This window comes from Oryzias latipes, chromosome 20 (assembly GCF_002234675.1).
Source record: "Oryzias latipes chromosome 20, ASM223467v1".
Classification (NCBI taxonomy): domain Eukaryota; kingdom Metazoa; phylum Chordata; class Actinopteri; order Beloniformes; family Adrianichthyidae; genus Oryzias; species Oryzias latipes.
This window is the reverse complement of record NC_019878.2, coordinates 16,792,775-16,818,144: the sequence shown is the minus strand read 5'-3', so window position 1 is coordinate 16,818,144 and position 25,370 is coordinate 16,792,775. Positions and strand designations below refer to the sequence as shown.

The window sequence follows — 25,370 nt, the reverse complement described above, 5'->3', positions numbered from 1 at the left end:
TTATCTTAAAATAATATCTTTTCATCTGCTCAAAAATATGCAGTCTATTTAAAGCAAATGCTTTTTGGAGGTACAAAAAATGCTGATCACCTTTGACCTATTCATGTTTTCAATAATTAAATGTAATGAAGTGAGAATATTGTCCAGCGAAGGGATCTATAACTCATTCAACATTTTCTTTTCTCCAGTCTGTTAGTTATTTGGAAGCTGGAGTCTTAAGAAAGACAACAGAGATGTTATGATTTCATATCAGACCACAAAAAAAATCTTCTAAGTTCCAAAAGCTCAGTAAATGCAGCTTTTTAGACAAGACAGGAATCTTTAAACGTATTAAATAAGAAATGACTTTTTGGCAAACTGTTCAAAACAAATCTCCAAAGAAAAGCCTCTACCTCAGTGCTGTTAAAACTGTTTGTCCTAAATTTGACAGTTTTGAATAATGAGAAATGTCTGCAGTATTTATCTTAGATCACTTCAACTGAAAAAAAGAGGAAGCCAGAAAACTACACTGAACAGTTTTTCATTTTACCTTGAAATAATTTTGCAGAAAATGAGCTGTCGAAAGACACCAGGGACAATATTGTGAACCTGAGTAACACTGGGATGATTACTTGCATAAAAACAAGCAGCTTGGTGAGAAGCCAACCACTGAAATACAAGATCAATGACAATCTCTCTTCACCCGGAGCTCCATGCAAGATCTTACCTGGTGTGAAAAAAAGGATCTTAAAAAGTTCAGAATAACATTGAGGAACTGGTTAATGACCTGAAGAGAACTGTGACCACAGTAACAAAAGTTACCATTATTGTCATGGATTTGTGCACAGCAGTTCTCCAAAGGTCACACTCCTTAATCCAGCACTTGTCCAGCCTGTCTAAAGTTTACTATAGGCCAGGGGTCGGGAACCTATGGCTCGCGAGCCATATATGGCTCTTTTGATGGTCACATGTGGCTCGCAGACAAATCCTTAATTATACTTTTTTTTTTTCATTAGACCAGTCCTTCTCGGGCGCGATGCAATGCCAGAGGCGCGCAGTAGTAGCGGTGCTTGGAGAAAAAAATATCAGTTTACTGTTATCTATTATTTCACAGAGTTTGTACCACCCGGAAACCTTTGAATTGCCTCCCTGAGGAAGAGCGCGCAGTTTTGGGGACGGGATGTGTGAGGAAGAAAGCAGAGGGGGTGGGGGGTGGGGGGGGACCGGCAGCAGGTGAATCGCGCAGAGATGGTAAAAACGTAAACCCGCTGCCCGTCACTCCTGCAGCGTGGGTGTGTGTTTGGTTCCATGTCTGTCTCACATCTACAGAACATTCAGACCTACGATCACGTTTAAAGTCTCAACGCCTGCTTGAAGCAGAAACTCACCACGGATCAACCAGACTAGACCATCAGCAAAACCACCACGAGAAATACTCATCATTTATTAGCAACAGTATAACAATGTTATTAAAAAGAATCCACAGACTTATTGGACTTTAAAAATGTTGAAATTACATCAAATGCACACATTCATTTGTATATTTAGTTTTAAACATATTGTCGCGGACTGAGTTTAACTTGGCTGTTGGGCCGCGTTAAAAGTTCTGGAGTTCATGGAACGCATCGTTCAAGCAGAGATCTGATTGGCCCTCAGTTCTGTCGCTCAGCCTGTTGTTAGGGAGTTTGGACCAATGGGGTTCAGCCATGGGCCGAATAAGGAAATGGGAGGGCTGGAGCAGGACGGGGGAATATAAAGTTGGGAGAAGTGCTCTCGTCTCGGCGGGAGAGATTCAGGAGTTGCTGAATTAATTGTACGGCGTTTGTTGCGGTCTGCAGTAACCAGAATAAAGAACCTTAAAATAGATTAAGTCTCAGTGCCTCAGTGTGGGAAAGGGACACTACATTATTGTATGGCTCTTTCGAAATTACATTTAAAAATATGTGGCGTTTATGGCTCTCCTGGCCAAAAAGGTTCCCGACCCCTGCTATAGGCCATCTGGAGGATCTAGAAGAAGATTGGGAGAATGTCATGTGATCAGATTATACCAAAATGAAACTCTTTGGTATAAACGCTACTCATCATATATAGAGGAGAAAGAATGTTGAGTTACATCCTAAGAGAAACACTGTGAAGCATGGGGGTGGAGACATGAAGCTTTGGGATCTGTATAAAGGAAACAATAAATGGGGTCATGTGTGGAGAGGTTTGGGGAAAAAACCTTTTAGAAGATGAAAAATGACTGAATGACATCGTCCAGGCAACAAAGCATTGGCTACATAAAAAGCATTTCAAGGTTCTGGAGAGTTCTGGCCAGTGTCTGGATCCAAGAGAATCTGTGGAAGAAGTTGAAGGTCTGTGTTGTACAGCAACAACCCCAAAACATCATTGCTCTTCAGATGATCTGCATGGAGGAATGGACCGAAATGGCAGCTAGAGTGTGTGATGACCTGCTGATGACCTCTGTCATTGACAACTAAAGTTCCATTACTTAGTATCGAGGTGAACTTTTTTCCATTCTGTCTCACAGTTGAAGTGTATGGTGAACATTACAGACTTCTCTCATCTTGTTAAGTGGGATGACTTGTAGAATCTGTGACTGACGGAAACCTTTAGCCCCACTGTATTGTTTAACAGATTAGAAAGAACTCATTCAGACTACAACCCTCTCATCAACCTTTTTCTGTCTTCCTCAGTCTGAAGATGGAAACAAAGAGTAAAGGCTTGAAGGAGCAGCAGCAGCATCACAAGAAGCTCCTGGCTGCCATGTTGTCCCAGGACTCCTTTGATTCAGTGAACAGCTCTAACGCCTCCGTGGTGGAAGATGAGATTGAGGACGAGGACGATGCCATGGAGCTTCTGGGTAAAGACACAAAATGTAGCCGCTATTTCAGCAGATTTGAATACTCCCCTGTTATCTCATCTAGAAAAAACAGAGCATAATGGGTGACCTTTTGATTTTATTGAAACTAAATGTTTACAAAAACAGAAAAGGAACGGATAACTGACATAAATGGTGATGGTAAAGTTAATATTTCCCTAAGATTTATTTTTCATGTTGAGTTCATCTCACTATTAGTGTGTGTGCTGTGGTAATCCATCTGTTGCAAGGAGTTGCTCCTCTTGTCTGTTCTCACTGTTACCATTGCAGAGTCAAAACACACCTTCTTTGATTTGTGTTTAGGGCATTAGTGCAACACAATCCTCCATTCCACCTCCTGCAGCCTTTATAAAAAAAAAGCTTACTGCTGAAAATAAGCGCCTCACTTGAAGTCTTGTATCTATCAGCCTCACCAGTGAACGGCCTGAGAGCTTTTCATGCTGCCTGTGCAGGCACAGAGCGTAACTCTGCATGCCAAATTTAATTTGTTCCCTGAAATATTTCATGTAGTGAAGGTTTCCCTCTGGTCCTCTCACTTGTTCCTCCTATTTTGTCCGTGCAATAAGCCCCATCTGCAGGGGTGAATGTCTTGGCAAAAATGACCAGAAAGCCACATTGCGCATATTTTGCATTTGCACACACAGCATGTGGGACAAGATATGTATTTAAATATGTATTTAAAGCATTACTTCTTCTTGCTAACAACCACAAAATTCTGCTTTTGTAGAAACTGACTTCCAGGTTGGTTAAAAACAATAGCTGTCATTTTCTTTTAGTATGAGGAAAAACAATCCACGGTGCAGTCATTTTGTGCCGACATGTGCTCCAATTATAGTGCACTTCTAGACTCTGGGTGTAAAGAAGCTGACAAGGTGCAGAAGGTCTGCACCAGATACTGAAATTGTCAAACATATCAAATACGACTCGCTTAGATTCGTCAAACACGTAAAAATAGTTTATGTGGCATTGGCTCATATTAAAGTTCTACCTACAAATGTAAAATGCCCTTTTCCATTTATCAAATGAGCTTTTTTACTGTCATACATAAACTTCCTTCTAATTTTAGTTTATTATGCAGTATGCGTGTAAAGAATTAAATTAAGAATTAAATTAAGAATTTAATTGAATGGTCGAGAGAAAAAAAAATCCAAAATTCTTCCATCAGTCCCTATAAAACATATTTTCAGGCCAAAACCGAAAATGTCAGCATGCCAGATGGGACATATTTTAGGTTCCTTTTGTATTCCATAAAACCTCATGTGATTTTTTTCCATCACAAAGTTCTGAGAGGAAGAAATAAAGGGCTCAAGAGTCTTTTTCTTCCTTTGTTATGCCAGTCGTTCAAAGTTATGACCCACGACAGCAGTCCATAATGGAGATAAATACAACCATAAAGCAGGATACCGGTGGTCTGTGATGAACCTCATGGATCATAACTCTCAAACCTAGGCATATTCCCCCCAGTGACTTTTCCACCACAGTCTGGGGCAGTAACTCTGAGGTCGATTCATTTCACTGAGGTAATTTCTGATTCTTTTTCAAGGTCTGGTCATGCTGTTCGTTGGAGACGCAGCTTCTCTGACTGACTCACCGGGTGTTGGAGTTGCTGCTGCAAACCTGTGGCTGCTCAGAGAATTTGAAGACCTTCAATAGATCTTCGTTTCTTTTTAGAAATAAGTATAAGGACAAAAATAAGATAAGGCAAATGTGATTTTTTATAGAGATAGTAGGCACATTTCAAGCTTAAAAGAGATATTCATCTTTTTTTCTTCTTCTGGTGTGCACATAAAGATTAAAAACTGAGAAGATGCTTAAGGGCACTAGTGAAGCTGGAGGGACCTCAACAATTTGCTTTTTAATGCAGACATTAAGGGTGATGCCATAGAAACAGCTTCTAGTGTAAAGCTTCCATTTTAAACCTTTGCTTAGGGTGCCCTCAAGTGGCTAAATTGTTGCAATACATCCCTCTGAGTGAAAAGCCAGTGCGTTGCTTGGTTCATTTGACATTTTCCAGGACAGAGGCTCGTTAGGGTGATTGCTCCAACAGTAAGGCAAACCTGTTGGAAGTTGCAATTATTGGAGCCAGGAGGTAAAATCAAAGGCGAAAATGACACTTTGCCACAGGAAACTCAAGACAAAAATTTGAGACTGAAATTTCTGAGAAACTTGTTCTTTCAGTTTGGAATGAGACCAAATTTAGCTTTCTTTTAATTTTTCTTTGTGAGTTACATACATAAGGAGCTCATAAGAAGATAATTACATTCAGGGGATTATCACTTTTTCCCAGTTTATTACAATTTTTGATCCAAGAAACATATTTTTTGGTAAATCCGTGTTCAGAGTTATTGTTTGCGTCATAGCTTTTTCACTTCCACTCTTTTTAAATGTCAGCAAGAAGGAAGTCAGATTATGCTAAACCTTTTAATCCTTTTATTCTCCTTTAAAATTTGCTTTAAAGTAGACCCCATTGAGTCGGCACATTTTTCACTTTTTTCAAACGTGAAACCTCTCGTCTTGAAACAGAATCAGGGAAGGTTTGACGGGAACAAGATGAGGTAGAGATAAAGCTGCGTCTGATCTGTGATACGCCAAGCAGAGACTGCCGGATACGTTACAGCTCCTGTGTGTGGCTCTTTTCTTTCGAGGTGTCATATCAACCTTGATCAAACGCTGCCTGCACCACCATGCAGGACCCATGTTTTTGAGCTCAGAAAGGGAAAGTGATTTTTTTTCCCTCTTTTTGGTCGTGCCTGGAACTGTTAAATCTTAGTATCCTGTCTTAGTCAGTGTGAGATTAACCATAACAGTTTTTCAGGCTTTTGATAAACACTTTATTCTCGGTATGAAACTGTTTGGTAATTATTTCTTATACCACTAGTTTTATAAATCACATACTTTCATTCAGTAGCAAAGTATAACGACTATAAACATGTATGCAAAGAACTCAGTAAATATCATTTGAATAGTTCTAAAATAACGTTGTTTACCTGAACATTCCTGCATTTGAGATTGTCAGTTTCAGCAGATAAGGACTATTGTTTTGCTCTTTTTTCCCCAAATAACCAACAGTCACGACAGAAACACAATAGGCCAAAAAACACAGCAGCAGGATAGTGGTGCACAGAGAGAGAGGAAGCTTGTTTTAGCAGCGACTGTCCGCATCAAAACTTTTACAAAAATATGTCAGTTTCCAAACATCAAACTCAGATCGGATTGGAGGGTCTTTCCAGCCACTTTGTAGCTTTGGCCTGTGGAAGCCTGGAAATGTTTCCATGGTTCAAATGCATTGCTGATGCATTAGGGCAGCAACACTGTAATCAAATAACCGTAGCCAACCAGGTTTCTATGCTTATATCATAACATTACACAGTTATGTGTTATGCACCACTTGGCCTGATACCAACCGTCATCCTGCGTGTGCACCTCAGATGAACTGACATAGATACACTGATGCTGTATTGTGGCAGCTGCAGCCAGACAGAGGGAGAAGATTGTAGACGGGTGCACAAGCATGTCATCTGTAGATAGAGCAGGTATCCTGCAGATATAAGACCTGTCTGAAAGGATGCTTTATGTTATTACGGATTGTTTAGCATAAGACCTCATGCCTCCTGTCTGCTTCCAAATCAAGATCCAGGAAACCAGATGAAGGACAACGTCTCGTGTGAGTTCTGAACTTAAGTAAGCAGACATGCACAGAAGTGCTTAAAGAGCCACTCTGATGACAGTTGGGTTTCTGGTGTTTTTGTGGCACTTTTCTGATGATGGAGGACGTATGTAAAGATTATTGGCGATACAGGCTCCGCTTCATTCTGATGCATCCACTTGTAGACGAACAGATCCATTGAGTTCCTCGTCTGAGCTGCCATTTGGATCAAAACTGTACGTCTGGATAGCTCCAATGCTGCTTCATGTTGCACCGGTAATGTTAAGTTGGGGTTGTGAGGGACTGTAAGCTGGCAGGAGAGAGTGTAAACAGAAAACTCTCAGCAAAAAGGGAGGGATATCTTCAGCGGTCCTGCCAACAACTCAGAGGCAAATTTCTGATGTACACTGTCATAAGAGGTAGCCTAAAAATAGAAAGAAAAATACTAATCTTAAATAAAAAATCAGTCGAAAGTTGTAAAATTATCTGTCCATGCAGCAAGTAATTTTTGCTTAACAAGAAATGTTATAAGAAATCAAAATCTAGAAACAAAGAGTTCCACACAAACATTCCAAAAGGAAAAAATAAGCAGAAAAATCTAGAATTACTTAAAACTGAATGTTATGCAGCCCAAAACAAGTACTTTTTAACTAGTTCCAAGCATTTACTTCATATTTTTTGAATTTATATCAACCTAATTATAGTTCGTTTTGATGACAGCGTCAAAAAACTAGTTTAATAAGTGGAAATGTGAACAACATGAGAATCTGATCTTAGGATAAGTTTGCCCATCTTAATAAATCTTCATAAAATCTAAAACTAGAACTTATTCTTAGAACACAAATCTAATTTTTTTGTTTCCAGAATTATAAATCTCAATCTAAATGATCAACATTTATTGAAATTTAAAATAACATCATTAAGATGGAACCAACAAAATGAGGGTTTTTTTTAGACACAAATCAATTTAGGGATTTTAACTGATTTTAATAATAGTTTTGCTATTTCTAGATCCCATAGCTCTTAATGAGGCAAAACAATTTCAAATGTGCCGATTTTGATTAAAGCTTGGGAAGGTGTAGAGCAAAGAGAAGTTAAAACAACTCCAAACCTGGTCAAATATCTTGAATGTGAAAAAAACAGGTTTTAAATCTTAGATGGTCTCAAACAGTTTGCAGGCTACTGCTACTCTGCAGAAATTCTGTCCTAGATAACAACTCAGGTTTTTTCATGTTTTTGCAAAAGAATGGCATAATCGTAATTAAAAGACCACTGGGAAGACTTTAAACTAGATCAAAAGATAATCAAAGACTTTAAACAAAAGTGGGTTTGTGTGTGAGAGAATGCAAGTGTAAGCTGATTGTTGCTCTGTGTTTGCCAATAAAAAGCAGGCAAAACAAATTTTCACACAATCATGTTGTGTTGTTTATTTGACAGAATTCCCTCCATAGCCACCTTGTTTAATCAGTTCATAGTTTTTTATTTGAAACTTATGGTGGTAGCCAAATTGATGAAAAGGTTCATTTGGATTCTTAAGAATTAATCAGGAGATAAACTTTTTCCAGAAATATCCTCAATGCTTGGAATAATGACTGGCGGTGCCTCGATGTCACCTACAAAGCCAGTTAAAGGGAGGTTCACAGTAAAATCTGCGATAAGACTTTCTTTCCACAGACCTCAGAGCTGTTATGTTGCCACGCTCATGTGTGTCTCCATCTGATTCGGATCAGGGTTTTACTGCTGCGCTCATGGCCGTGACAGCGTGGAACCCGGCAGCCACATTTTTACTTCTAAGAGGGGCGGGGCTTCAGGCTGAGGGTGTCATCAAATGCGATGCATTATTATGATTTGTAAGCTGGAATACCCTTTTTATTATCACGGCAAACAAAATTGTCTCTGGTGCGAATCCCATCAAAGGTGGTGACAACAAACCGCACAGTGGAGCCGTTTGTGTTGGAGGCTTAATGAAACACAAATGCTGCTTGTACTGTGTGTGAGGGCAGCAGAAGTGTGGGGTCTGCGAGTGTCGCTGCATGTGCACGTCTGACGTCTAACTGTGCTGCAAACACATGTGTGGCTCTCTGGGCTGCACACCGTAAGCAGCAAAGCATCTGTCACGTACAGAACATTAATTACAGCCCAGTGTTTTGTGGTTTCACGTTGCCAGAGATCATGAAAGAATGGAAAGTTCAATTATTTCTCTCAGATGAGACTCAATAAATTCCAGCACTCGCTGAAGCGCCATGGCTTGTAGAGATGCTGGAGTGTGTAGGTGCATGTGTCCCCCTCTGAGTGTGTGTGGCGAGGCCTCGGATGAATCCACCTCGTATATCTGTCGTCGCTGCTTCTGCAAAGGTGTACATTAAGTCATTTGTAAAGCTTGTGTGCTAATTATGACTCCAGCTCTGTCTTTAGCTTCTCGCAGAGCAGCAAAGAGCCAGTCAGTCCGTCGCTGTTTAAACAACATTAAATTACATGGAAACTTGGAGAGAAAAGCACACAAAGGCTTTATCTGTGCACACTGCTCCACTCCTCTCTGGCTTTACTTGCGATTGAGTGATTGCGGGACGGAATTCCTCATCGCTCAAACCTTTTTTGTTGAGATTACATTGCTTGAATAGTTTCCATTCTACCCCACCCCACTCCACACACCTATGTATTCCCCCTCCAATGCAGGCACGTTTTATTAATCCTGCATCGCCCGTAGTTAGACGGGAGCCCGCATGGCCTCCACCGTGCATGGGGAGTGAAAATCTGACGGCCTGTGGACAGACGTCTGTTGTGTCTAGACTGGGGCCTAGGAGGCTGTCATGCACTCAGGGTAAACTGGCTTTCTGGGCAACACATTGTACACTAATCGCTGCTGATTAGTGTGGGAAGCACGCTGAGCTCTTTTTTTGAGTGTGCACACGTGATTGGCTAAATAGATGCAGGAAAAGACACCTACACAGAACCAGTGAATTTAATATTGACATAATCTTTGATTTAACTTGGGAATTTACACATGAAAAGATGTCAATGTGTTGCATTTAGTCAAGTTTATTTAATAAATTAGGTGGGTCAACATTACTTTAAGACACCTTACCAGTACAACAAGTAACCAAGGAAACTTTTAAACATTTCACTTTGAAATGTAATCACTTTTACTTTGCTTTTTGCCCCCCAAAAAAAACTATCGTTGTGTTTGCATAGAAAAATTCTGTGCTCACATTAACGTTGCTTGTTTAGGCGCTGATGTATTTGTTAGTTTTACCATCAACCAATAATTACACCAAAAGATGGGCTTGCACTTGCTTAAATCACAGGGATGCTAACTTTTTGTAGAAAACCAGTCTGTCTTGAAGAACTTCAAAATCTTGATGGTCAGTCTTGCACAGCAAATACTGAATCTTAGAAAGTAACTCTCATTTCAAGAAAAATAAATAAATTATTTTCTATCTTGTAAGAAAAGTAATCTTGTCAAGAAAGTTTTCCAAACGCAAAATAATCCTAGTCTAGGAAAACATGACTGAGTGATTTTTTTTTAAAATAAGAATTCTTGGTAAGACCATTTTTCTTAGCCTCGGCGGGTTTTATCTGTTTATTTAAAGAAAATCTGCCAATAGGATCTCAATAGGGAAGAGTGGTTGATGTCTGATCGGAATGATTGCCGGTTCAATTCCCACCTTGCCCACCCATGTGTCGAAGTGTTCTTGGGCAAGACACTGAACCCCTACTTTGCCTCTGGTGGTAATGAGTTGGCGCCAGTATTCTTTGTTTGTGAATGGGTGAATGGAACTGTGACTGTAAAGGATTTTGGGCCGTCAAGGAAGATAGAAAAGCGCATCATAGGTATTCGCCATTTACCTGTGGTTGTCATGGCAATGGCGAATCGTACTCAGGAGCCTCAAGCATTCATATCAACATGTTATTCCACCAAACTAAATTGTTGTGCTGGCCACAACACTTTCCACCAGCTCATGATTAAGAAATCTTCTTACAGTTTCAAGACATGCAGAGGTTTTTCTGAGAGTGTCCCCTGAACTGGCTTAAAAGAAATGTTCACATTGGTGTTTTTGAAGTTCTGAAAGAAGCTGATCAATGTTTTAAGTTTGGGCCTGCAACCATAAGTGTCTTGGATTTTAATTAAAAACACAAATGATGTGCAGATGAGGACTCTTATAAGCTTGTAAAGAAATTCACTGAGCAGCGACCTAGATATTTGTCTCGCAGCTTAATTTAAAAGCAATACAGACAAATAAAATCAAAGAATCCAGACGTCTGGATTGAGTAACTGTAAAAACCGAAGTAGGCAAATCCATTCATCCAGTATGTAGATGGCTTGTTGCTCTTCCAGATCTGTAAAATTTGGTTTCAAAAACATGTTTTCTTGACTGACAGGAAAAATACTCAACTCTACAACAGCCAGTGTGGGCTACTTTAGGACTTTTAAAGCTTCTCTGTCCCAACTATTTTCCCTTTTTCAAAAAAAGTCCCAAAAAAATGTCAAGTGACTTTATTTATCTATTTTCTATGCTGTTGTCAATGGATAGATCCAGACACAATTGAGATGTAATCTTTCAGTTAAGTGGTATGTCTTTTATATCCACAAACACACGTAAACTTTAAAGAAACCACTTTCCTTGTCATCAGCAACTTCATCTTTTATTGACTTTTTTGTCTTTTATGTCTGAAGGTAGCCTGAACAATCAAATTACAGAGTAGCTTTTGCTAATTCTAATAATCTTCTGTCAAAACAGCATGTTGGGAGCGCACAAGTATGTGTTTCGACTTCTGTTGCATTTTTTTTGGAGCATGTTTAAATTTCTGTGTGTGTGGGATGCCTCCAGACAAAAGCCCATGTTTACTTCAATGACCTTAGAGCACCTCAGATAAGTTTTATCTTCTCTATCACCACAGTCCTTTTCTGCTTTTTTGTGTCATATTGTCTGTACCAGAAGGAATTGACTGAAAAGACAAAGCAGGAGTTGAAGTGACAAGCAGCTGTGCACACTGAGGTCATGTTGTGTTCAGGGTGAGGGTAGGTTACTACAAGTCTTCTGCTGTTTCATGAAAGCTGCACTTTCTCAAGTGAATGTTTTTAAATGTCAAGTAATGATTTGCATTGAAGGCCGCGACCCAAAGAAAATCTAGTGTGTCGCTGTAGTGCAAAGGCTAATGGCTCACAGAGAAAGAAGTGAGAAAAGATGACAAGAAGGAGGGAAAGCATCAAACTGAGCAGTTCCCACGACCAGAAAATTGACCAAATCGCTGGTGGCTTTTTCTGTCCCCACCCCTCTCATGCATTCCATGATGAATGGGACATTTAATATATCCCTGCTTTAGGGTATGGCAGGAATGCAGATTATCTGTCCCGCTGGAAACACTAAAACAACACGTTTGTGTCCGTAGGAGTGACATGACTAGTTTCACAGATCAAAGAAGCTGCAAATTATCTGATCTGGATCGAGATGATTTGGGGGTTGTAAAGCGGTTAGTTGGATAGCAGGATAGTTAGCAATTGCTATTTTATTTGTCCTAAAAAGCAGGCCTACTTGTGAAATTGGGTATTTTAAAATAAAAAGGATTTTACGCTCTAAGCTACAGAAATGCTCAGCCTCTAAAGCAATAGCAGCATTATGAAAAAATGGTTAAACAAATAAATCTTTGCATTTTTGATCCACAACTTCAAATAAATATTAAAAAAATTAGACTCCAGCCTCAGATGAAAACTAAATTCTAGTGCACAAAATAAAAAAAAAACAATGTTTTAGCATGGGCTGCAAAGTGAAATGGAAAAGTTATTTTTACTGCATGTTGGAAATTAAAGTGAGACAATGTTGCTGCAAAAACTTTTACACAAACAAGAAACAACTGTTTCAAATTATAAATAGTTTTACTTTTTAACCTAATTGTTAACTTTTGTCTGTTTTCCGGCTCTGCGCAAAGTTTTAAATAATTTAAGAGGTTGTTTTAATTTATTCTTTCTAATAAACAGACAAACAACCAGCAAGAGGGCGAATGTGTGTGATTGCTGCCAGAAGATCAAACTAATAGAAGCAAACTAAAACCTTCTAGCTGATGTGATTATGTTCCTTCGGGCAACACAAAAAGGAGCTTCATGGTGGCAGCAAAGGCTTTGTCTTCACTGATTTCACTGCATTTCAGGATTTCCTATAAAGCAAAAATGAACAAATCATTAATTCTTTTTTTTCCTTTATCTGATTTTCAGTTTCTAAAAGAAGTCATAGTTGCTTCATGTTGCAGATCATGAGTTGCTTTGCTCAGAAGTCTCAACACCTTTCTCTTCCTGACATCTGCTGGAGGCTGAAGATAGATGAGAGTATTTTGGCTGATGGCCACACTGATGGATTGAGGGAGCTAGTTCTCAGGACCTACTGTCATCCAATCTAATCCAGGTGATTAGTCATGTAGTCTCCCTTTGCAAGGTGTGCGGCCCAGTCCTTTCTTCTCCAAACCAGGGGTGATGCAACATGACCCCAAAGGAAAATGTATCAGTGTTGGTTTCAGATAACTAGGTAAACACAAAGTCAGGGGCTGCTCTGCATGTGCAAGAGAAACAGCAGCGGTAAGAAGCCAACATTTCCTGAAACTCCCCTCACTGGGAAAGCTTTGAAATTCTTCTGAAGTGAGAAGAACAGCGTTGAAAATGTTGATTCAAGATTGAAAGAAAAAAAAAAACAAAGCTTGACCAGTGCATGCATCCTAGCAACGGGCCAGAACACCCACTCACTATTTATTCTCACGGCAAGAACTGTGACACGGAAAAGTACTCCAGCATGTTATCTCACGGGGGATGATCCTAAAACCAAACCCGCTTAGCGGTTTCCGAACCTCGCCTTTAATTTTCATTAACAAACATTTGCCCGTGCTGTACAGAGGATTGGTTTCATGTTATTCTGTTCCCTCCTGGTTCATAAGTGTTATTTCTGCAGTGATTTGGACTTTCTTTCCTCATTATTCCTGAACGTTGTCTCTGACAGAAGCGTTTAAGCTTGTTGTGGACGTTGTCTTGATGTTGAAAACTCACTGTCATGATGATCTTATTCAGCCTCGAATCTCATCCAAATGTCAGATTTTTAGTTGCTCCGTGTAGACAGCCTGTCCACATACGGAACAGCTGTGCGTTGAGGAAAAGCAGAACTGCTCGGACAGGGTGTGGAGATGGAAAAAATGAAATGTGTTTTATGTGATCTCGAAAAAAAAAAAGAGAATACTTTCTGTTTAAACATGCAGAAAAGAAGGGGAAAATAAACAGTTTTGTAGCCCCTGTTTGTTGTTAGGGACACCGTGAGAGATCAGATAAAGTTTACCAGACCTCTGTCATAACACCTTCCTGCCTCTGTGCTGCCATTACCTCTACATCATCCTGCACAGCAAAGAGTTTGGAGAACTTAGGAACTTCAGAATCTCTTACTTTATGTTCATTTGTGTGAGAGAACAATTTTGCCTTCTCTGATGCTCCATTCTACTTGTGTCATTATTGTCATTTAAAAAGACACAGGACAAACCAAAGTATGCTTACTTTACTTTCTCCCTTTTTCTCTCTCTCCATCTTTCTTGTCTTGCTTATTTGTTTTCTGTGTTCACTGCCCTCTCTGCCATCAGAGGACCTGGATGACCTGAGGATGGAAGGCGTGATGGGGCTGGTTCCATCCGGCAGCAAGTTCAGCCAAGGACGCAGCTCCTATCAGTCTGAACCACAGGCCAAAGTTACACTCAACATCTGTTCTAGATGTGCCAGGTAAATGTTCCAAACTTCTGTCTGGTCATTTTTTTAGTACGATTTTTTTTCAGTTTGATTTTAAACACGAATTAACATTATCAAAGGCCTCCTGCTTGCAACTGTAAATATTCTTAAAAGTGTTTCTCCTGTATATTTTCTCTTGTTTGAAAGGGTTACTTGTTGCAGCAGTGGTAGAACAAATTTAGTGTCTGTTAGGGGCGTAACGATGTATCAATGAATCGATTTCTATTCCTTCAAACCAACAAGATCGATCTTTCTGAGGCAAGTTGTTAACTGAATTGAAACAATCTAAACCATTATAAAATCATTTCAAAATGAAATAAATCCATTATATAAATATTGGAAAAATTCCATTTGGATTGAGGCACAATAAATTTATTTTACTATTTCGTGAAAAACAACCAAGTGCATCACAGCGGACAACACACATGTGATGGCAGCAAAAAATGATCGATCAATCATTCCAGTCCAATGTGTGGAAACACTTCAAATTTTGCAAAGACGTGATCATACAGTGTGATAGAATTTTAGGAAAACTAAAAATGAATGGATTCACCATTAATTCTTGTTTACTTGCTTGTACACATGTTTAATTTACACTTGATTATCTTGCAAGAAATACAGGGAAATCTGAAAAGCTCACCTGCACTGTTCAGTAGCAGGTATTCATCTCTGAGTCACACTGGTTGAAATCTTGGCAAAAGACAAGCTTTAGGTCAGTGAATCGAATCGTTCAAAATGAACAAATATCAACCATAAATTATGATATGACTCAAATCGTTATTAAAATGAATCGTTACACCTCTGTGAGTGTCCATTTAAGCCACACCAGACAGGAAAATCGTCTTTAAATAGACAGTGGTCAATGGACTTCATTAGAGAGAGTCTCACAGGCTCTCCCAACAGGAGCATGTTTGAATCCTCTGTACTGCTGACACACACCTGGGGATTCTTGCTGACTCGGCAGAACTACTCCGCATTTGCCACCTGCTGTGAGAGCAGCTTGGATGTCTGAGCCCCAAGGGCACATTCACTAAAAGGTTGTTTGAACTAAACCAGAGTTAATTTTCTCCAGTTATCCCCTCCATTTGGGGAGGTGTGAACGTTCACTTGAACTCTGGGGAAGACCAAAGCATCCCTTCAAAGCTTAACCCTAGAGCAGCTAAACCCTAGAGCAGGTTAATGCAAATGTAAATTCAAACAATCCAAATTGAGTCATGATGTTACTGTGCATTTTAGAAAGAAGAATGAACAATGCACATACCACAAAGAGAGGAAAAAAGCAAATATCTAAAATGTATCCTTTGTGAACATTAAGTAGCCAGTCTTGTAGTTTGCCTTTACATGGGAAAACAACTAACATTATATACTATCTGAGCATTCATCCTTGAGGGTTTTTCCCACAAGCACACAACTGTGTGACATTTCTTCAGCTGCTGTTTTCCATGACAATATCCAACAGCTATAGTGCCTGTTTTCATGGCCTTACAGCCCAAAACCAAACGCACGGGTCAAATGTTGGATCAAATTAGCCGTACTGAACTATAGACAGATTTTATTTATTGATTTTAACATTTACTAAGCATTGGAAGGATTAGTCCCTTGAGATGCCACATCTAGTTTTTTTAGGGGTTTGGCATTTTAGATTAATAACAAAACATTAAAAAGAGATGACAAAGTACAGTTAAGAACAAACAAATAAAGAAAAACAGACAAAATACAAACTACTAAACAATTTAGGTATTTAACCAACACAAACTCACAAAGCACACACATGCATGCACCTACACATAACAGCTCTCAAGTTTACCGCTCATCCCAATGCAGAACACATTCAATCAAAACATAGAACATAATTGATGTAAGGGTTAATGGCTGACAAAGTATGCATTATCAATTTTTAACGCACGCCGTGAAAGCCTGAACCGTCCGACGCAAACCCGTTTTTAGTCCTTAATTCTTGTTTTTTTCAATTTGGACAGCTTTTCTCACAAAAAGCGAACTATTTGTTACGTGTGGCGCCACACCACCGCTGCAGTCAAGAGTCGGCGATACAAAGCGATTTATATGTGCTGATCTTTCCGATGGGTTGAGAAAAGCATCGGTTCAGAGAGAAAGTTCACCTCTTACCGTTTGTTATTGTCCAAAGGATGAAGCAAAAGGTTGTTTTAAAGAAGCCGGCGCAGTGATACAAAACATTTAAGCTAGGTGACCGGAACCTCTTTTTTCACCGTGCGGTTTGCCTGTGGTATATCACTTTTTAATGCACACCCAGCAGCCAATCAGAATCAAGTATTCACCCTGACCATGGTATAAATTTAGATATCTTTAGAAGGAAAAGAAACATACTGCACAGGTATTCTGATGTTACCCATGGAATTCCGGATGGTGTGTAGATGAAACCAGAAATGGGAAGGACACATCGACCTGAGACTATTTCATCCCAATCATTCGAGTTCTCAAAATGACAGCGGGGCAGGTTAACATTTTTTTGACAACACAGCCAATCTAATCACACATAGGAGCTAAACAAATGTCACCAAAAAGGTTTTAAAAACTATTTTGGCAAAAGGCTGCACAATTATTTTTAGTGTAAAATATGATTTTTTAACATCAGATTTAATTAGGAAATTGCTCCTTTCTGACGTTAACATCTAGTGGTCTTTTGAGGAACTGCAGCATTTTGTTTTTCCTGGTTTGCATCAATTGGAAAACAGACGGTGGGGTCAGGTCTGAACCCGCATTAGACAGAGATAATGGCTCAAAGTGTAAAATTCCAAATGACTTGAAGTTTAATGTTCCCCATTCAAAATGAGTGAATGCATGCACCATCATGCATCACCAGCTATACTGAAGCAGCAGAGGTACTACAGCTATCTATTGACTGGTCAATTTCACTCAAACAAATCATTATGATCTCATAACTTGTCAGTAATATGTCTTCAGATCTGCTTTGAAAGGCAGTGGGAAAAATAAGGAGCACCAAAGCTGCAGTCGCTTTTAGTGGGTAAATGGCTTCAAAATAGGTATTTCACTCAGAGGACCACAGTTTAATTTGTCTGTGATTCCCAACCTCATTTTCTCTTCTCAGTTTCTGTGTGGGTCGCTTTAGGCACTGAAATCAGTTGGTGAGTTCTAGACAAAGCCACAGTGTAAGTTAAAGCAGACCTGTCTTCAACATTAAACATAAAATGAAGGGAGTCTGGGAATTTCTGAGGACAAACTCCTTATGTGGTTTTCTTCCAAATTTAGCATTTGAGGGACCGGTAACGTTTTCAACAACTTCTAAAGATTTGGATCTACATATGTTCTTTAAAGTTCTCAGTTAAATAAGCAAGTAACAACCTATATTTTAAAGAATGTTCTTTTTTTATTTTTACCAGCCTCTATTCACCTGTATGTGTGATCCTAGGAAGCAGAAAAATGTGTTTATCTTCATCTCCATTGTCACTATTTTCCTCTGTATCACAGTTGTTTTCTCATGACACGCTTCTTGCTTCTCTCTGTGATCAGCCCAGTGCTGGATTTCTGGGTTTTGGGTGTGATACCAAAGGCAGGTTTAGGCGAAATCCAACATTGATGCCAGTCAGAGATAGACGGGTATCTTCCTAGAGATATAGCAGGCTCACATCTTTCTATACAGCCTGCACGCTTCAGATTTGTTTCCTACATTTCTTTCATTCATGCAGCTTATCAGTATCAATCCTCACAGAGGTTGCGGGATGTCGTCAAATGTTATGTAGGAGAATGACATGACTGCAGTGTTGTTGTTTTGATGTTTTTGCATCAAACTGGCAATATTTTCTACACGTGAACAGCAATGGTAAAGGAAAGAGTTGCAGCGTTCAGACAAGCATGCAGAGTTCTGGGAAAACACAGAAGTATTTTTGGGCATTTACCCATATCCCCCCCAAAAATACATGTTAAAAATGACTGTAGATAGCCAGTCTTACAATTTTCAGCTCAGAAAAAAACCAACTCTTGTCAAATTAGGAAATTAGGTTGAGTTTTCAACTCGAAGTAAGCCATAGTTGGGTCAGTGCCAACGTGAAAAAAAAAAAACCTGCCCGCATCTTCTTTGCTTTTAACATTGGCTTAGCCGGATGTTTTCATACACCGACACACTGTCATCCTCCAATCAGGGACATTAAAGTTCAGTTTTTTATTTTATCTTTTTCCACAGATGAACTCACACAGGTCAGTGTTTCTGTGTTAAAGCACATGTACAATACTCTCACTCCACTCAGCTGCAAATGAGCCGGTTGCACTTGGTGCTGCCAACCAGAGAAGGTGTCACTTGATTTCACACCAACAGCGTGAAGGTGACAAGTCTCTTACTCCACATTAGCTTCCAGGGTGAGGTTTAACCACCCGTGTTCTGGCAAAATAGATTTACCTTATGCAGCAACAACTATTTGAGTCCAATTTTAGTTTTTCATACATGCAGACATATTAAAATACTAAAGTCTTGTCCAAACATGGAATTGCTCACTTTGACGGATCCAGAACATCTCTGCTTTGATCATTTTAATCATTAAAAAGTGGGAACATTTACCGATATATTGGACTGCTGTGTTTTTAAAGTCCCACTCCAATCTTCTTTTGATTTGTTTTAAAAGTGTTCCCAGTGGTCTTTAAATTATGATTATGATTTTATTATGTTATGATAATTTTTTTATCATGATTTTAGACAAAATTTGAAAAACTCTGTATTGTTTTCTTGGGCATAGTTTCTTTGGCATCAGAATTTTGCCTCTGAGTTGTGGGCAGAGCTGTTGTTGCAGAGTAAGCCTTCTCTTATTTCCCATCATCCATTCATTTACATTGTCTCACTATCTTACAGCCCCCAACCTAACATTAACGGTGCAACTAAATTGGCGAGCAATATTGGGGCCATCCAGCCATGCAGTTTGGAGCTAGATCCAAGCTCGGATGAGGAAAACAAAGGCGTACATCAATCTATCTGTGATAGTGGATGCATTAGAATGGAGTGGAGCAGGAAGCTTGCGACCTGCCGATTGTAGTTTGTATATAACAACCACAAGCTTTTTCAAATTGCCTTTTTTGTCTGCTCCTAATTCACCACAATTTGAATAAAGACATACTCAGAAATCCAGTGTTAATCTTAATTTTCTTTATATATGTTCCCCATCGTAAGAAAGATGCTACAAAAATGCATGTAAAACATGAATTTCATTGGAGTGGGACTTTAACCTATTTGACAGCACTCCCTCTCTATAACTTTAATTAAAAAAGCTTTTTAGCTTTGATAGGTGAAAGAATGGATGTTATAGTTGGACAGCTTTTGTTCACTCTAAGAGGGCATTGCTGTGGTTATCTTGGACAAGTTCAAGACCATCAACAAAATATGTTACAATTAGAAGGATATGGAGAAAAAACTGTAATAAAATACACTCGGATGAATTATTGACTTTTCATTTATAGAGGAAATAATCCAAATAGATTGCAGCTCTGTAATGCAAAATTAGCTTTTAGGTTGTCATTGCAAGGATTCAAAGTTTCTGAATGATCTCCCTGAATATATTAAACAACAGCTGTGTTTCAGCTAGTTTGAAGAGGCTACATGTGAAGTCAAAAACTGCAGTTCCGTCTGTTTTTTCTTTCACCCAGTTTACTTTGTTGTCTCTGGGAAGCGTAAATCTTCAAGTACCTCTATGAGACAGCCAAATCTCTCAGACCTGCTTTTAGCTCACTCAAAACAGATATCCCTGTGGTGGGAAAGGGAAAAAAAGGGAGAAAAGAAAAGCTATAAGGGCTTGGAATGCATTGTGATAAAAAACAGCCTTAACGATTTAAGGGAAACAAAATCTACAAAATCATTGGAGGAAGCAGAGAAACAGCTTTTATCAACCAGGTTTTAGTCATGCAAAATGTCAGATTTGTTTCAAAGTTTTATCTAAAGTAACTGATTTCTCTTTTTCTCGTCACGTTTGACTTGTGCTGTTGTGTATATTTATTGTGTGTGGTTTCTAGGCTGCAGGGGGACACAGTATCAGACAGCCGATCCGAGGAGGAACTCAGGCCTCACATCTCCGAACAGGCTGTGCCTGACATCTCCTGTAAGTTTTCACAACACATTTCCAGCCTCAAAATATTTTTGTTTCGCCACATTCTCGTGCAATTTTGTTACACTGCGGTCTGCCCTCCTTGTTTGTGTGTGTTGTCTGGCGCAGCGCCGTTGCCCGGGGTGGACACAGCGGCGGTTCGACTGCAGGAATGCGAGGCCTTATCTCAAGTGTCAAGTTCTGTAAGTGTCCTCCCTATACATCCATCACTGAACAATTAAGATCACTTTACAGCCATCAATTCCTGGGTCGCTCTCTCCGAAGGAGCTGCCATTGTGTGGGAGCGAGCGAAAAAACACCTCCAGCCTCTTGTTAACAGAACAAGACCCGAGTAAAACCAATCCATCTTCTTTATTGTCATTGCAGCTCACACAACAATTAATGATAAATAAACTCCAGTTAGAAACCTGGGTCACTTTGCTTACGTCTTAGAGTACTTTGTGCGTATTGTAAAATAGAGAAAATAATAATATCTAATTACAAAAATAAGACTGTTTCAGGTTTTTTAAGCTTCAGGGCTACATTTTTGTGGGTTTTGGTACACAAAGTACTCCTCAATAGGGTAGTTACATTAGAAAACCTGCTTGCTTCAGGGAAGTAATCTAGTGGTCTAAGTTGGCACCACATAAGACTGGGATAAAGGCAGACACTCACATTACACACATTAATAAAACGTCATGCTAAGAAGCTGGTGCCTTTGTTTCAGCACAGAAAAAAACCCAATACCTTTGCTTTTCTTTATAATTGCTCATATTAAGTGTTACACACAGGTTTTTACTGCTTTTTTTCTTTTTTTAAGAGAGAGGTTTGGAGCCAAAGCATTGCAGCGTGTGTGGAACAGATGCAGAAAGGCTCCATGCTAACTGGGAGCAGACTTTAAGATAGTTAAGGACCAGAGATCTGAAATATTAGGCCTCGTACTATCCTTTGCATTTTTAAAACCACTGTTTACCCTTTGTTCAGTCTTTTTATTAAACATTCTTTTGTAGATGTTGCAAGTTTAAAAGCAGAAAAACAAAGTAAGGCTCCCAAAGACATGATCTTTTTATTAGTTTGCACCACTCTAAAGAGATTAAACTGCTTCCTTCATTGCAGCACATGAAAGTAAAACTTATGAGGAACTAAATTTTTGCTTTTTCCTTTGATACGTTGTAATTATTTAGGCACCATCAACTTCAGCACAGAGGTTTGATGTTATAATTGCTTTCATTTTAACTGGAATGCTTTTTCAAGTGTAGTTAATGAAGGTTTTTCCATAAAAGTTTTCTTTATTTAACAAATGTCTCTACTTTTAATAGTGTAGTCATACGTCTTGTGCCAGTTCTAAATGTCTTCTAACAAGGGTGTAACTTTTTAGAAATATACACACATGTAATGTAAAAATATTAGTATTGATGGACAAATTCAGGAATAACCAGAATTTAGATTCAAATGTTGGTATTGCGATGTCATATTTTTTCATTAGATTGAAATCATGAAGCTTCAAATGGTCCATGATACTTTGATGGAGCTTAATGACAAGTTTATTTACAATGTAATTTATTAAATGGCTGATCTTTTTTGTGCTTTTTGTATATCTTTATCCAAGTATATTTCATGGTGTGTACCAGCATTTGCACAACTATTTATTATTTCAGTTAAATATTGGAAAACGTTATTTTTTTTAATTCTTGGCACCAAACTGATTGATATTCTTCAGTTGTTTCAGCACAACTGTGATTCAGAAACTGCAACAGTGTTTATATTTTGACAGTTTAAAAAAAAATCAATCATTCAAAAATGTATGTATTTTTATTTAACAATAATAAACAATTTTTATATTTTTTTGAAATTTTAACATCATTTTTAGTCTATCAATACCTTTAGAGATTTTATGTTTTATTAGTGAAGAATACTTCTTTTCTCTCTTGTTCCCCATTTTTTATGACCCTATAATCCTATAAGTTATTTTTCATTTTTGTACAATTCCTCTATTATGTTACTAACATGGTTGCTTTCCGCCCACATGTTTTTCTGTTTCCATGTAACTAAACATGTTCATTTGTTCTATAAAACAACAAAAAAGTACCTTTAAGGCTTTTTTGTGTGTGTGCAAGTTTGAACTCAAGGTTTATTTTTAGCACATTTATGACCGTCTACAGCTCATACATATCATGTATTGTAGACTGTGCTGGTCTGGCAGTCAATGCCTGGTCATAGTGAAAGGTAAATGCTGTTAATAGTTATTATTGGTATTAGTCTAACAGGCCCCCTTCCTCTGCCAGTTCCTTCAGGTGATAATTGCCCCATAAAGACAAATGCGTTCCTGAAGCAATAGGGAGAGCAAATTCTCAGAGAAATTTTTTTGAGGCCTGCTCGGTAAGAGCTGAGTGATATGTTTTAATCACATTTTAGTCACGCTTTTCCCGTCATAAAATCTGAAAGGGGAAACTTCTTTTTTGCAGAAATGGGATAATTAGCGTGATCCAGCACTGCATGCATGACACAAAGTCGTGCTGTTGTATTGGTTTGTTTTTGTTTCCATGGGGATTTTGGCAGAGACCAAGCTGATACGCTTCATGGCTTTTTAATATTTGGCACTTGCTTGCTCTCTCCACACCTACACAGTTATGTGTGCATGTTTATCCACTAGAAAAATGTTCTGGGACATGGGAAGTACTGTTCTAGACACACGTTCTGAGCTTTTACTTTGATCAGCTGTTCAGTTTTTTTTTCTGTTTGGATTTACGAGATTTTTATATCACAATTAAAACATTAATAAAGCAAATATATCCTTTATTTCTAAAGCAGCCACCACCACAAAGCATTAAATCTTTAAAATTAAAGATTACCAGAGTAAATGAATGGATTTTTGCTCTCATAGATAAACATCCGTTCATTAGTTTTAAGAGAGATCACATGAAGAAAGCTGAACTTAAATGGTCAGGGACTGGTGATGCTGCTACAGCTAATGTTCTAGTTTATCACCTATAAATAATCCTCCTTTTGTTGACACAAAGCTTTATCTGGAAGCTGATCCTCCATGGATGAGAGTTGGGTGGAATGCCACACAATATAAAAGTCCTTAGACCCTCTTGACTGAAAGTCTAACCATGTTATTGTCAATATCCTGTTTGCTTTTGGCTGTAAGAGAGCTGACGGGCCTCTGACCTTTGTACACAAGACTATAAAATCTATTAGGTGGGAGACAAAAAAAAAACAGGAATTCATTCAAAGGGGATTGTAATCTCTCATGTCCTATATTCTCTCACTGCTGTCCAATGTGGATAGGGCTACAGCTTTAAATGAAGTTATGCAGAAATTTTTCAGATTTGTTTGTTTCTTATAGCAAAGTTGACCAAATTAAACCAATTGAGAGTTTGACTTGGAGAGGAAGTGTGAGTTTTGATGTCATTCTAACCCAACAAAGTACGCTTGACTGACTCTAAGTTTCCGGAACCAAAAAAAGGGAAGATATTTGTGTTCCAAACTGTTGTATTTGGTGCTTTTAATGTTTTTCCCATGTTGTAACCAAATACAGGAGATTTTTTTCCTCACATTTAAAAACAATTTCTATCTGTGAAATTTGTTCATTTTTTCCTTCAAATTTGCACAAAAGGAAAAACATGTTCTAAACGTTAAATTTTCCTTTAAGGCCAAAATAAAAATGTTGTTGTTGTTCACCTTTTGGCATATCCCATCAGCGGTCACCACAGCGAATCAGCTTTCACTGATTTGCACAGGTTGGCATAGAGTTTTACGCCGGATGTCCTTCCTGATATTATGCTGTATTTTCAAGACACAGGGAGACTCAGATAGGCAGCAGCGCAAAGGGCCTTGCCTAAAAACCTACACTGGAATTTTTTTAAGGCCAGAATAAAAATAATTATGAAAAGAAATTGTCCTGTTTTGCATATGTATTGCAGCACATGTGGCGTAGTGGTTAGCGCTCTTGCCTCACAGCAAGAAGGCCCCAGTTCAAGTCCTGGATGGGGGACTTGAAACAGAATCACCAATGGGGAACAGCCTTTCGGTGTGGAGTTTGCATGTTCTCCCTGTGCATGCATGGGTTTTCTCCGAAGACTCTGGAGCTTCATAGGGTTATAGGTTACTCTAAATTTTCCCTAGATTACCGGTACTCTAATTTGTCACTAGGTGTGTGTTAGCATAAATAAATTTGTGTGTGGGAGTAAATTAAATCAGTTAGTGCACACAGAAGTGCACATACTGCACATAATGCAGTATGTAGATTTTGTGTAAACAATAGTGTAGTGTGTGGAAAACAGTCAGAGTGGTTTGTAGTACAAAGCCCATTGAGATGACTGTTGTTGTGACTATGGGCTATATAAATAAAATTGTATTGAATTGAATTGAATAGAATAGTTAGTGGAAGTAGGTGTGTTCAGTGTGGGAATCGCCTGTGGAAAGAAGCTGTTCCTGAGTCTGTTTGTCCTGGTTCTGATGGACCTGTACCTCGTGCCAGAGGGCAGCAGGTCAAACAGAGGGAAAGCAGGATGGGTGGAGTCAGTGATGACACTAGCCACTCTGCTAAGGCAGTGTGACTGGTAAATGTCCTTCAGTGAGGGCGAGGGCAGCCGAGGATCGTGTTCGCTGTCTTTACCACTCCCTGGAGCCTCTTCCGTTCTGCTTCAGTGCAGTTGGAAAACCACACTGTGATGCAGTAGGACAGGATGCTCTCAATGGTTGAGCGGTAGAAGGTAACCAGCAGCTCCTGGCTTACATTGTTCTTCCTGAGCCTTCTCAGGACGTACAGGCACTGCTGTGCCTTCCTGATGACAGTCTTGGTGTTGATGGACCATGTGAGATCAGCCAAGATGGTGGTGCCAGGGTGGGTGAAGCTGTGGACCCTCTCCACACAGTTACCGTTGATATAAAGTGAGGGTGGGTCTGCTCTGTGCTTCCTGAAATCCAGAATGATCTCCCTGGTCTTGGTGGTGTCCCGGATTAGGTTATCAGCCTGACACCACCCAGACAGTTTCAGGGCGTCATATCTGTAGGCAAAATGGGCAAAATAGGCTTAGAAGGTGAATG

General features: G+C 39.1%; 1 protein-coding gene across 1 annotated transcript in view; it reads left to right on the top strand.

Moving 5' to 3' along the window:
• Positions 1–25,370, top strand: part of c20h8orf34 (chromosome 20 C8orf34 homolog) — a 72,546-nt gene that overhangs the window by 26,012 nt on the left and 21,164 nt on the right. Inside the window, exons 7-10 of the mRNA XM_023949896.1 lie at positions 2,676–2,842; positions 14,115–14,250; positions 20,248–20,333; positions 20,448–20,521. Of these exons, the coding sequence (XP_023805664.1) occupies positions 2,676–2,842; positions 14,115–14,250; positions 20,248–20,333; positions 20,448–20,521 (463 nt within the window). The remainder of the gene's footprint in view (positions 1–2,675; positions 2,843–14,114; positions 14,251–20,247; positions 20,334–20,447; positions 20,522–25,370) is intronic.